The 12,972-nt window shown below is 40.7% G+C and overlaps 1 protein-coding gene across 3 annotated transcripts in view; it reads right to left on the reverse strand.

The window, feature by feature from the left end:
* The window catches only part of DCDC2 (doublecortin domain containing 2), a 249,578-nt gene that overhangs the window by 128,761 nt on the left and 107,845 nt on the right, over positions 1 to 12,972 (reverse strand). For all 3 annotated transcript variants that reach the window (XM_073566123.1, XM_073566121.1, XM_073566122.1), the window contains one exon: positions 138 to 315. In XM_073566123.1, the coding sequence (XP_073422224.1) occupies positions 138 to 315 (178 nt within the window). The remainder of the gene's footprint in view (positions 1 to 137; positions 316 to 12,972) is intronic.

A 12,972-nucleotide genomic window follows, 5' to 3' on the forward strand; every position in this document is an offset into this window, starting at 1 on the left:
AGGGGTCAAAGTATGGTGCAACAAAAATCCTATGGAGTTAGTTATATATTCCATCACGCACAGTTTTTCACAAACACTAAGAATTAATAATGTATCTTCTAAAGATGTAAACTATCCCCATGGTGATCATCACTCACCATTTTCTTGGTAGACCACATTATTGTTCATTTCTTTCTTCTGTTTCACACGAACGGGTTTGTTTAGTATTTGAGGTTCTGGGATTCTCTTTCCTTTGGTCTTTGGTGGTTGAGGTGACATGAGATGATCCACGGTATCGGCAGAGCCTCCAGTAGACTTAGCGTGACGCTCATGTCTCTGCCAACAAAAATCATAAGGTTACTCTGTGAAAACAGCAAGAGGCCAAAATAATGTCATTAAAATGTCTTTTCCAACCAGCTTCAGCCTCCTCTGATCACCACTGATCAGATAACGAGGATTTGTTTTTGCTTGAAATTAAAGGACGACCATTGTGGGAGTTGTGATGGTGGCTACAATAGCTTTCATTCAATTTTCCAAGAAATATAACTAAAAAATTCTGTTCAACCATTTTTAATTTCGGTACCTGTCAAAAAGTACGATTTTATACATACAAGTGACTTTTTGATGTTGGTGTAGGCAAGAAAATTACAGTGAGAAGGACTAGAGGGAACTAAATGCCAAAAGATGTATCATGGAGCAGCCTATACTGTCGCCATGTGGACCCTGGAAATATAGGTGGCTGCATAGATCATTTTAGGAGGCTATAACCTATATATGGATCTCATTCTTCAGAGGCACATTGGTGTAACCAAACAACAGTGTTAATAATTAACCCAAAGATCACTGAAATGAGACGGTGATAAAATAGTCACCAAGTCCTAAATGGTTAGGGGTATAATGGCATGAACTAACACCTGACCGAAGGTGGTGAGAAGAAGGCTTTGATGTGAAGTAATGAGGAAATTCTTGGACTAGGTTACATAAGAGCTATATTTTATTACCAGATATGTGTACATCACTGACATGTTCAACAAAGAGGGTGAATTTCCTACTTTACTACATTCATGTGATATACGGTAATTAGACTGATCTAATCACCTGACCTCGTTTTAGCCATACACAAATGATATATCTGCTGATCAGCCAACAGCTAGGCTGAGCACTCCTGTATTCTCTATGAAAGAGTCACTGCCGAACTCCTCTGCCAGCATCGTATCTGTCCGAGAATAAAAGGATTGGCCTTTAGAGATCCAACATGCCGGATCCTTCTCTTCCCCAACATAATCGGCTATATACATTAGACTGTTGGCTGTTCCAATCAATATTGGTGGATTCAGCTGACATTAGTATAATGTTCTGGGGGGCCATTACACATTGCATACAAATCACCTAACGAATAGAGATGAGCGAATATGTTCAGAAAACGATCGCCAAACATAAATTCGGCACGAATATGGCACATTCGGATTCGTGATCGGTAACACGAGCATTTTTCTCAAAATCGGAAAAAGTCGGTAACATTCGGTAAAAGATAGAATAAAAACCAGTAATTCAAGTGTTGCGTTTAGTGAAATCACAGCGTATCAACTTAGAATAGAAAAGACAAAATAGGTATATATATATATATATATATATATATATATATATACACACACACACACACACACACACACACACACACACATATATACATACAGTACTATGCGAATTAATTGGGACAAAGCATTTTTTTTTTTAAGTAAAATCGTCAGTTGGTTACCAGTCAGTGATTCAAACCAGTTTTAACTGCTTTGAACAGGTGTGAATGCCTGTTCAAAGCAGTTAAAACTGGTTTGAATCTATGAATCACTGACTAGTAACCAACTTACGAGTTTACTTAAAAAAATGGCAATTTAGCAGCCGCAGTAGTGTAAAATCACAGCAGGGGCCGAGAGGATAGAAGAGATGGATTACACACAGTAAATACAAATAGAATAGGTAGATATATAGATGTCAGTGACAAATACAACTAGTACAGTGTGTGTGCCACTTACTGTACATGAATTAAATTAATGAAAGATTATTTTTCTCAAAAAAATGTTGTGGGCTCCCGTGTAATTTTTGTAACTAGCAGAGGAAAGCCGACGGCTAGGGGCCAATCTTTATAGGAAGGAGGTAATACCCATGGAGCTTCCCAGGCTATTAATATCAGCTCCCAGCTGTATAATTTACTGGCTATTAAAATGAGGGGAAACAAAAAATAATGTAGGGTCCCCCTATAATTAATAACCAGCAAAGGCTATGCAGACATCTGTGGCCTGATATTAACAGCTTAGGAAGTGGCCATGGATACTGCCCCCCCCCCCCCAGGCTAAAAACATCAGCTCACAACCACCCCAGAAAAGGCGCATCTCTAAGATGTGCCAATTCTGGCACTTAGCCTCGCTCTTTCCACTTGCCCTGTAGCAGTGGCAAGTGGGGTAATAGTTGAGGTTAGTAATGGAGAGGCGTCAATAAGACGCCCCCAGTACTAACCCCATAGTAACATTGTATAAAAAAGACACCCATAGTAAAGTCCTTTATTTGAAAGAATAACACAGACTTCTTTAATAAACTCAATTAAACCATACTTATGACCTTGCCTAATTCCACCAAAGCCATCATTCTCCTGTAATAAACCAAAAATAAAAAAACAACAATATACCATACCTGTCTGTCATTCTTTCCCACGCCGTAATTCATGTCTGGGGATAATTAGTTTTCAACCTGGACGGTGCCAGGATGCGACCGTCCAGGCTGAAAACCACTGGTGACTGAACTGTTGCTAGCACAGCCTCAGTGACCCGCTAGCACCGTGAGAAAGTCGCACGGTGCAGAGGCGAGTTCACCGCAGTGAAATTCTCCCGGTCAACTCACTTCTGCACCATGCGACTTTCTCACGGTGCTAGCGGGGATCTCACCAAGGTGTCACCGCAGTTCAGCCCGGCAGGGAACGCAGTTTCAGTGAAGTCACCACCGGTCTCTGAGGCTGTGCTCACAGCTGTTCATTCACCAGTGGCTTTCACTGGATGGTCGCATCTTGGCACCGTCCAGGTTGAGGACTAATTAATGCGGTAAGTATGGTTTAATTGAGAATATTGAAGGAGTCTGTGTCATTTTTTCAATTAAAAGATTTTGTTGTGGCTTTATTTAACATACAACTATAGGATTAGTAATGGATAGGTGTCTTATAGACGCTTCTCCATTACTAAGCCGTGGGCTTGATGTCACCTGACACTAGAAAGGTGACATCAACCTCACAAATATTAACCCCACTTGCCACCGCTACAGTGCAAGCGGGAAGAGCAGAGCAAAGTCCCAGAATTGGCGCATCTAATAGATGTACCTTTTCTGGGCAGCTGCGAGCTGGTATTTTTAGGCTGGGGAGGGGCTATATCCATGGCCCCTTACCAGCCTGAGAATACCAACCCCCAGCTGTCTGCTTTAGCAAGGCTGGTTGTCAAAAATAGGGGGGCCCACGTCGTTTTTTTAATAATTTATTTAAATAATGAAAAAATATGGCGTGGGGACCCCTCTATTCTTGATTCTTTGCTGAAGCTGACAGCTGAGAGTTGCATCCCCCAGCTATGAGTTTTTCCTGGCTGGTTATCAAAAATAGGGGGAACCCACGCAAGGTTTTTTTTAATTATTCATTTACAGCACAGGAGCGGCTAATGAATACTCCTATCATCCGCTCCTGCTCTCGCTGTTAGGCCTCTTTTACATGTCAGTGTCTCCAGAACGTGTGGTGACAGTTTTCACACGTATCGGAGACACTGACACATGTAGACCCAGCGTCGGACTGGCCCACCGGGGAACCGGTGAATTCTCCGGTGGGCCCTGGCACCTGCTGGCATACAGGTCCAGCAGTTGCCTAGGGCCCCCGCTGCTCCAGGGGCCCCCAGCCAGTGGTGTGTCGCACACCATGCAGCTGCTATGGGGGCCCCTGCCAGCGGAGCAGCAGCGGGTGTCAGGAGGCAGGAGCCCCTGTCCCCGCTGTTAAAGAGAAATGAATATTCACTGTGAAGCAGTGAATATCATTTCAGGACTCCACCCCCAGAGGCCCCGCCCCCAGCCCAGTAAGTGGCTTTGCAGACTACAGCTGTAAATCAGGGCCGGCGCCGCCCTCAGTCCTCTCTGCTCCTGGCTCACAGCCAGTGCGCGATGACGTCACTACATCGCGCACCCGCTGTGTGTCTGGCAGACGGGGCAGCTCCTGACACTGAAGCCGGGATCAGCGTGGGAGCAAGGAGGAGAGGTGAGTATTGTGTTTTGTTTTTTATATCTCTCTCGCTCTCTCTAGCTGTCTCTATCTATCTATCTATCTCTATATATCTCTCTCTCTCTTATATCTATCTTTCTATCTCTATCTATTATCTATATCTATCTATCTCTATATCTATCTCTATCTATTATCTATATCTATCTATTTCTATATCTATCTCTATCTATCGCTCTATCTTTCTATCTATCTTTCTATCTCTACATCTATCTCTATATCTATCTATCTATCTATATCTTTCTATATATATCTCTATATCTATCTATCTGTCTATCTATCTATCTCTATATCTATCTATCTTACTCTATCTATCTCTATATCTATTATCTCTATATTTATTATCTATCTAGCTACCATCTATATCTATCTATATCTATCTATCTTTATCTATATATATCTCTATCTAATATCTATCTATCTCTATATCTATTTATCTATCCGTTATCTATCTCTATATCTTTTCTCTGTATCTATCTATCTCTATATCTCTCGCTATCTATCGCTCTATCTCTATATCTATCTCTATATCTATCTTTATATCTATATATATCTATCTCTATCTATCTCTATATCTATCTCTATTTCTCTCTATATCTATCTCTATATCTCTATCTATCTCTATATCTATCTCTCTGTATATCTATCTATCGCTCTATCTCTATATCTATCTTTCTATCTCTATATCTATATATCTATCTATCTTTATCTATTTATCTCTATATCTTTTCTCTGTATCTATCTCTCTCTATATCTATATCTATCTATCTCTATATATATCTAGCTATCTCTATCTATCTCTATATCTCTCTATATCTATTATCTCTATTATCTATATCTATCTATCCATCTATCTATCTCTATATCTGTCTATAATTTATCTTTCTAACTCTATATCTATCTATCTCTATACATATCTCTATATCTAGCTATTATCTCTATATCTATCTCTATATCTATCTTTCTATATCTATCTGTCTCTATATCTATCTCTATATCTATCTATCTCTATATCTATTATCTCTATATCTATCTATCTCTATATATCTCTATATCTATTTTTATTTATAGCCATCTATCTATATATATTTATCTCTATATCTATCTATATGTCTATATTATTATTATTATTATTATTATTATATCTGTATATCTCTATCTATTATCTATCTCTATCTATTATCTATCTATCTCTATATCTTTCTATCTATAGCTATCTATCTCTATATCTATCTATCCATTATCTATTTTCTATCTATCTCTATATCTATCTACCTATCGATCTATCTATCTATATTTCTTTCTATATCTATCTTTATATCTATCTCTATATATCTCTATGAATCTTTCTATCTATATCTATCCATTATCTACTATCTATCTCTATATCTATCTATTTCTACATCTATCTTTCTATCTATATCTATCTAACTCTATATCTATATATCTATATAGCATTATACCCTATGAGGGAGTGCATTATTCCCTATGAGGGGGGCAGTATTATACCCTATGAGGGGGGCAGTATTATACCCTATGAGGGGGGCAGTATTATACCCTATGAGGGGGGCAGTATTATACCCTATGAGGGGGTGCATTATACCCTATGAGGGGGGCAGTATTATACCCTATGAGGGGGGCAGTATTATACCCTATGAGGGGGTGCATTATACCCTATGAGGGGGCAGTATTATATTCTATGAGATGGCTGCATTATATTCTATGAGATGGCTGCATTATACTATGTGAGGGGGCTGCTTTATATTCTATGAGGGGGCTACCCCAACTCCTGCTACATAATTAAGACATGTACAACCTTATATTATACCCGGATATTAGCGTGTTTTACCGCATAATTGGTGGTCTGGTATTTAACTCTATGCAGCTACATAGTGGGCCCCAAGAATGATTTTCTCTGGTGGGCCCAAGGTGTTCCAGTCCGACGCTGTGTAGACCCATTCAAATGAATGGGTCTTTTCACATATCTGTGTTTTTTCAAGAACCGTGTTGCACCGTGTTGCAGCTGCACGGATCACACAGACCCATACAAGTCAATGGATCCGAGTAAACACGTACCGCACACGATGCCATCCATGTGCCGCATTAGTACCACACAGATGGCCGCCAGGGAAGAAGCGCTACAAGTAAGCTGTTACCCGGCGGCGGGTGCTGGAGAGGGCTCTCATAATTTTCCCCTGCTCTGGCGACAATCGGTGCGAGCAGAGGAGAATGATAAGAATTATACTAAAGTCAGAACCATGAAGGCACCTGGTCCGCGGGTTTGATGTCACCTGACAATACAAACCCCACAATTATTAACCCCTCTTGCCACCGCTACAGGGCAAGTGGGAAGAGCCGGGCAAAAAGCCAGAATTGGTGCATCTAATAGATACTCCTTTTCTGGGCAGCTGCGAGCTGCTGTTTTTAGGTGGAGGGGATCCTATATCAATGGCGCCTTACCAGTCTGAGAATACCAGTCCCAGCTGTGAGCTTTAGCAAGGTTGGTTGTCAAAAATGGGGGGGACCTCATGCCATTTTTAAAAAATTATTTAAATAATTAAAAAAAACAGCGTGGGGGCCCCTCTATTCTTGATAACCAGCCTTGCTGAAGGTGACAGCTGAGGGTTGCAGCCCCTAGCTGTGAATTTTGCCTGGTTGGTTCAAGAAAATAGGGGGGAACCCATGTCAGGTTTTTCATTCATTTATTTAGATATATCGCAGGTGGTAGCTAAGGAATACCCCAATCATCCGCTCCTGCTGTCACTGTTATTAGCGTCAGGAAGCGTCAGATGATGGGAATAATTGTCCCAAAAGTCCTCACCTGCTGTCATCCTTCGGACTTTAATATAACTCTCATCATTCTCCTCTGCTTGCACCGATTGCCGGCAGAGCAGGGAAGAATGATGAGAGCCCTCTTCGGCAACTGCTGCCAGGGAACAGTGCTTACTGTGGTTTTTCTTATTAGTAAGTGTCAGCTGATGCGAGCTTGTAGTCCCATCAGCTTACACCAGTGACCGGAGGTAAACATTTTACCTCCGATCACAGCTGCGGGCTCACGCTGTCTTTTGACAGCATGGGAATTGTGGCTCTCTGACCGGAGGAGATGATTTCACTACTGATCAAAAGCGCTACGCTGGTGTTTCCCATGCTGTATCACAGCGTGGGAAACACCGGCTTTTGCACTGTATATGTTTAGCTATATTCGTCGATTTCATTGACGATTAAATCGGCAAATATTGCAAATTCGGAGATCGTGAGCTGAACTGAACATCCAATAACGTTATACTGTATGGGGATAAACAATAATACATATTAGCAATTGTTCGGTCTCCATTGTTTTGTTGGCCTGTCTAAACAGGGCAGTAAATGAGCACTGGTCAGCTTTTTTTTTTTTTCAAGGGAGTCAATCATCAGGTTTTTGCTAACTAATCTGAGGCCAGAATAATGTAGGAGTAGAGACCCTAGATTTCAGCGATGTCTCACTTACTAGGCTGCTTGCTGTAGTTTTGATAAAATCAATGTTTTAATCAGCACTAGAGTACGAGTAAACCAGCTGCCGTGTAGCTCTCCATATTCATGATGACTATATAACCCTATCCACACTACCAATTGGCAGATTTATGCCTATGCACATTGTACACAGAAAGCTGTCAATTAGTGATGTAAGAAGGGTTAGACAGAGCTCAGGATTCAGAGAAATGGTAGATTTTCAGCAGATTAAACTATGATTTTTATCAAAATGACAGCAAGCAGCCCAGTAAGTGATACATTGCTGCAATGAAGGTCTCTGCACACTATGCTGCTCTCAGATGTAGCAGAAAAGACCTGGTTACAAATTCTCTTTACCAGCACAGATTGGCCTTTGTAAATGGACCAATAGTGTGAGGAAATGGCCGTTTTTTTTTACCTATTATTCATTGGCTATCCTTTCTGAAACTGAAAGACAAGACTTTCACCAATCAGAGTACTTAATTTGCATATTAATTTAAAGTACCTGTTCTGGGAAAGGATTTGGGCATGCTGTCCTACATGGAATGGCGGTTCCTTAATAACTCCATTCTGACAGATGCCTCCCCATTACTTACCCCTGGGCATGATGTCAACAGACATTACAACGCTGACATTAATCCCAAAACCATTACCCTAATTGCCAATGCTCTAGGGCAATTTGGAAGACCCGAGGCTAAGTGCCAGAATTGGTGCATCTAATGGATGCTGAGGTCTGGTGTTAATAGTTTGGGAAGGGGCTAATAGCCATGGCACTTTCCAGACTATTAATATCTGCCCCGATCTGTCTGCTTAGACTTTCCTGGTTATTAAAAATAGGGGAGACCCAAATAAATTTTAGTTGGGGTGTACCCCTTTTTAATAACCAGTAAAGGCTAAGCAGACAGCAGCAGGCTGATATTAATAGTTTGGGAAGCTCCATGGATATTGGCTCCTTCTCAGATCACAGCTGTCTCCTTTCCCTCTGCTGGTTGGTTAGTAAAAATATGTGGGCCTGATGCCATTTTTTTCATTTATTTATCAGGTAAATACAAGTACACAAAAATACACATGATTCATGAAATTCATTGATCTTACTGACAACTTCCTATCTATCTATACTATATATCTAACCTATCTATTCTGACGGTTCACCCTGTGAATTCACTGTACTAGGCTGATAAAACATGGTGTTCCCGATGAGATGTGTGTGTAAAAATTGGACGGCACACGCATGGTCCGTGTGCCATGCGATTTTTTTCTTTCTCGCACCCCCTGACTTGCATTGGTGAGTCACTGCCATTTTATGTGGACATATGCAGAATACTGCGATTTTTTCCTCACCCCAATTCCAGGTAAGGAAAAACTTACAGATGAACGCTGCCTCGTTGAATAATATTGATGCGAGTGCAATGTGATTTTTTTTTGCCGATTTTATACACAGCTGTCAGCAAACCTCAAGACAGATGCTGACTATGTTATGTAGCTAGATGATCATGGTTATCTCCTTAAATACCATTTAATCACCAATAGCCACATCTAAGCCGTGCAATTCAAACTGGGCATCGGTTCCAATCACACACTGTCAGCCCCCGCAACGTGATGACGGTTTGCCGATGGGTTGCCATGGCAGCCGATGTGCCTGTTGTAGGTGGTGTTCATATGCATATGAGAGGCTTTTTGTTATATACAGTAGAATTGCACTAAACAAAACAATCAAATGATCACATTTTCAAGTCCCCTCTGGGGACTAAAAAAGGTAAAAAGAAATAAATAACAAAAAAAAAAAGAAGAAATAAAAATGTGTGGGTCTTAGAAAATGGCAACACAAGCCAAATTTGTCTACAAAGTTCAGATCTTTTTTTAGTTGCTAAAATAGAATAAAAGAGTATACATGCTTGGTACTGCCATAATCAAACTTCTTTGAAGAATCATAAAGCCAGGCGATTTTTTAAAACAATGACAGCACTGTGATTTTTTTTTGCCATTTCACCTTACTTGGATTTTTCCCCATTTTTTCTGCACACTATATGTTAAATTGAATAGTGTCTTTCAGAATTACAACTCTTTCGTAAAAAAAATAAGCCCTCATTTTGGTATGTCAACTGCAAAATAAAAAAAATTATCACTCTTTGAAAAGAGTTGTAAAGAAAAAAGTTAAAAACTTAAAAAAATAAATATTCAATCGTAAATAGCAGAAGAAAGAATTTTCCCATTTGTGATGTTATTTTTTAATCAACTTGGAATTTACGTAGAAAATACAGATAAAAAAATACAGGGTGGGTCACTACGCAAAGTAACAATGTTTGGTTTATAAAAAAAAAAATATATATGTTAAGGGGCATGTGCACACGATCAGGAATTGGCAGCGCTTTGTCCAAAGCGTCAAAAGCGCTGCCGGCTATTGATCGCAGGTGAATCCGCATGTGTTCATGAAGCGTGTCAGAAAGGCAACGTTCAATACATTGTAAGGGTGAGATTTATCTTGCGCAGACTCACATATTTCCATAAGATAAATTGACATGTTGCGGTCTGGAGAGACGCACCGCATGTCCGTCTCCGCGGGTGATCCGCGGGCGTCTCTGGAGGCATAGTGGGCAGGGGAATTCTTGACATCCCATCCACTATGCTGTAACATCTGGACGCTACGGAAGTAAGCAGCGTCCAACCCGCAACGTTTACTGATTGTGTGCGCCTACCCTAAAGTTTTAGGCATCGTTTCATTGTCCACAAGAGTAATAATAATATTCAACTCTTCTGAAAAGAAGAAAGATGGACGGACAAACGTTCGGACAGATAGATAGCGTTGGGATAATGGAAGGATTATTTAAAGACTTGTTTACACTACACCCTGTGGTTGTTAAACACATTTAGTCCCCAATGACATATCTTTAATTCCTAAGTGACACTTTTCTAAGGCCAGAATGGTCTACGGGGAGCATGCGTTGCAGTTGTGGTGTGAGTTTCCTTAGTAGCAGGACACATCTCATCTCTTGCCTACAACTAGCTGTCTAATTATCTCCCATTATCTGGTGGATAACACAAGTCCCCGGGCTACAGCAGTTCCTCTGGTAACCACATAAATAAATACATTCCAGAAGAGAACAGAGCTTGGGATCTATAAGAAATGTCCTATGAGCCACAGAACAATCACTATAACATTCATCAGAAATCCAGCACACTGGGTGATCCTTCACGGTAAACCTACAATGAAAGGAAGCAGAATCGATTTTCCTTATAGCGACACGTGAGCTTCATTGTTCGGGTCTTTCTTTCAGCAGTAAACAAATATTACCGTTAGTTTAGTTACAATTATGTCACATAATAAAAATACTGTTCACATAGAATCAATGTCATTGTCCTCAATACACTGCACGCTTCATAGTTACAACCTCAGTAATGTGATCACCCGGACATTTAACAAAAGCCGGCAAAATAGTGCAATAGCCATAAGTTATTTTAAAAGTTATAAAAGAGTGAATTTCTTTTAATTAGGCAATCAATAGCTCCGTCATTCCGATCTGGTGTTTATATAGACAAGATAACCTTGATGTTACATCTCCAGGACATGGCATCAATGTTTCATTGGGTTTGGACTACTAGGACCTTCCCTGAACCCAGGAGTGAAATTCAATGTGTATGTATTCAGCAGCTCGGAGGTTCTGTAATATGGCGTCATATATATTAACACCTGCGCCACTTTTTTTTTGTCCATATGAGTGATGTAAAGTCAGGGAGGCTCCGGCATCTAGTTAGAAAAGTGGTTGAAAAGGTGCAAACGGGTCTTTTTTACCATAAAGCAGTTTCATGCGCGCTACGGATTAACCCTTTACGAACTATACACCAAATGCATCAGGAGTAAAGGGGTTATCAGTGAAAAACAGCTCTCTTTTCGAACAGATCTGACTACTGGGGCCTGCACAGATCAGCAGAAAGGGGAACTTTTACCCGCATTAGAATGGAGCATCAAGCTACATGTGGGTGCAATCGGTGCTCCATTGCCGATCAGGCTGCTTAGCATGGCGTTCAATTTTTCCGGAAGCCCCATAGAGAACGAAGGGGGCAACAGTTGGATGTCCAACGTGCCATGCCATTTTGAAATTAATATAAAAGCTTCCCATCACCATACAACCCCTTTAACAGAGCAACAAATATAAAGAACGGTTTTGGAAATAAACTTAAAAATCATCTAAATTCATCAGACAGTGGGACCTCAAGTTTTACTATGAGGCCCTATCATCTGTATACACCTATGCTTAGCTATCTAGGACAACTCAGAGATACATCCTTCCATCATGATGGCCTACATGGGAAAGAAGGAAATGGGATCTTTGTGACCATCTGACATGTTTATTTTTATAAATACTCGCATTACCTATAAAATAAAGGTTGTGGAACAACCGTCCATTGTTTCATCTCTCTGTTATCCCTATGTTTATGAATAAATCACCAACATGGTAGCACCAGTTCTTCTTGTCAATGAGGCAAGTCCCCTTATACCCGTAATGCTGCCCAATCAGAGTAGGAACATGTTATAAAATCACACTTTTCAATTTATTCATATCTGTCCAGATGAAATAATAGAGACAGAGGAACAGCACAAGTAAAGATAAAAGAAAAAGGGCTTTAGGATTGGCATATTATAGGGGAAATCTACAAATTCTTTCTTCCCTTTGCATCAAAGACCTTGCCCTGTCCTGGATTGCCTCATACCTTTCTGACCACACATTCAGCGTTTCCCACTCCCACACTACCTCCTCATCCCGCCCTCTATCAGTTGGAGTCCCCCAAGGCTCTGTCCTGGGGCCCCTACTTTTTTTCATCTATACTCTTGGCCTAGGACAACTCATAAAGACCCATGGCTTCCAGTACCATCTGTATGCAGACAACACTCGGAGCTACCTCTCTGGCCCAGATGTCACCTCTCTGCTGTCCAGAATCCCGGAGTGTCTATCAGCCATATCCTCCTTTTTCACCTCTCGCTTCCTATAACTCAATGTAGACAAAACTGAACTCATTATCTTTCCTCCATCTCACGTATCTTCCCTACCCGATCTATCTATTATGGTAAATGGCATCACGCTCTCTCCCGCACCTGAAATCCGCTGTCTCGGAGTAACTCTCGACTTTGCCCTGTTCTTCAAACCACACGTCCAAACTCTTGCCACCTCCAGTCGCCTTAAACTCAAAAATATTTCCAGAATCCGTCC

The sequence above is a fragment of the Dendrobates tinctorius genome, unplaced genomic scaffold (genome assembly GCF_039654945.1).
Source record: "Dendrobates tinctorius isolate UK_male_01 unplaced genomic scaffold, ASM3965494v1 ptg000004l, whole genome shotgun sequence".
NCBI classification, from domain to species: domain Eukaryota; kingdom Metazoa; phylum Chordata; class Amphibia; order Anura; family Dendrobatidae; genus Dendrobates; species Dendrobates tinctorius.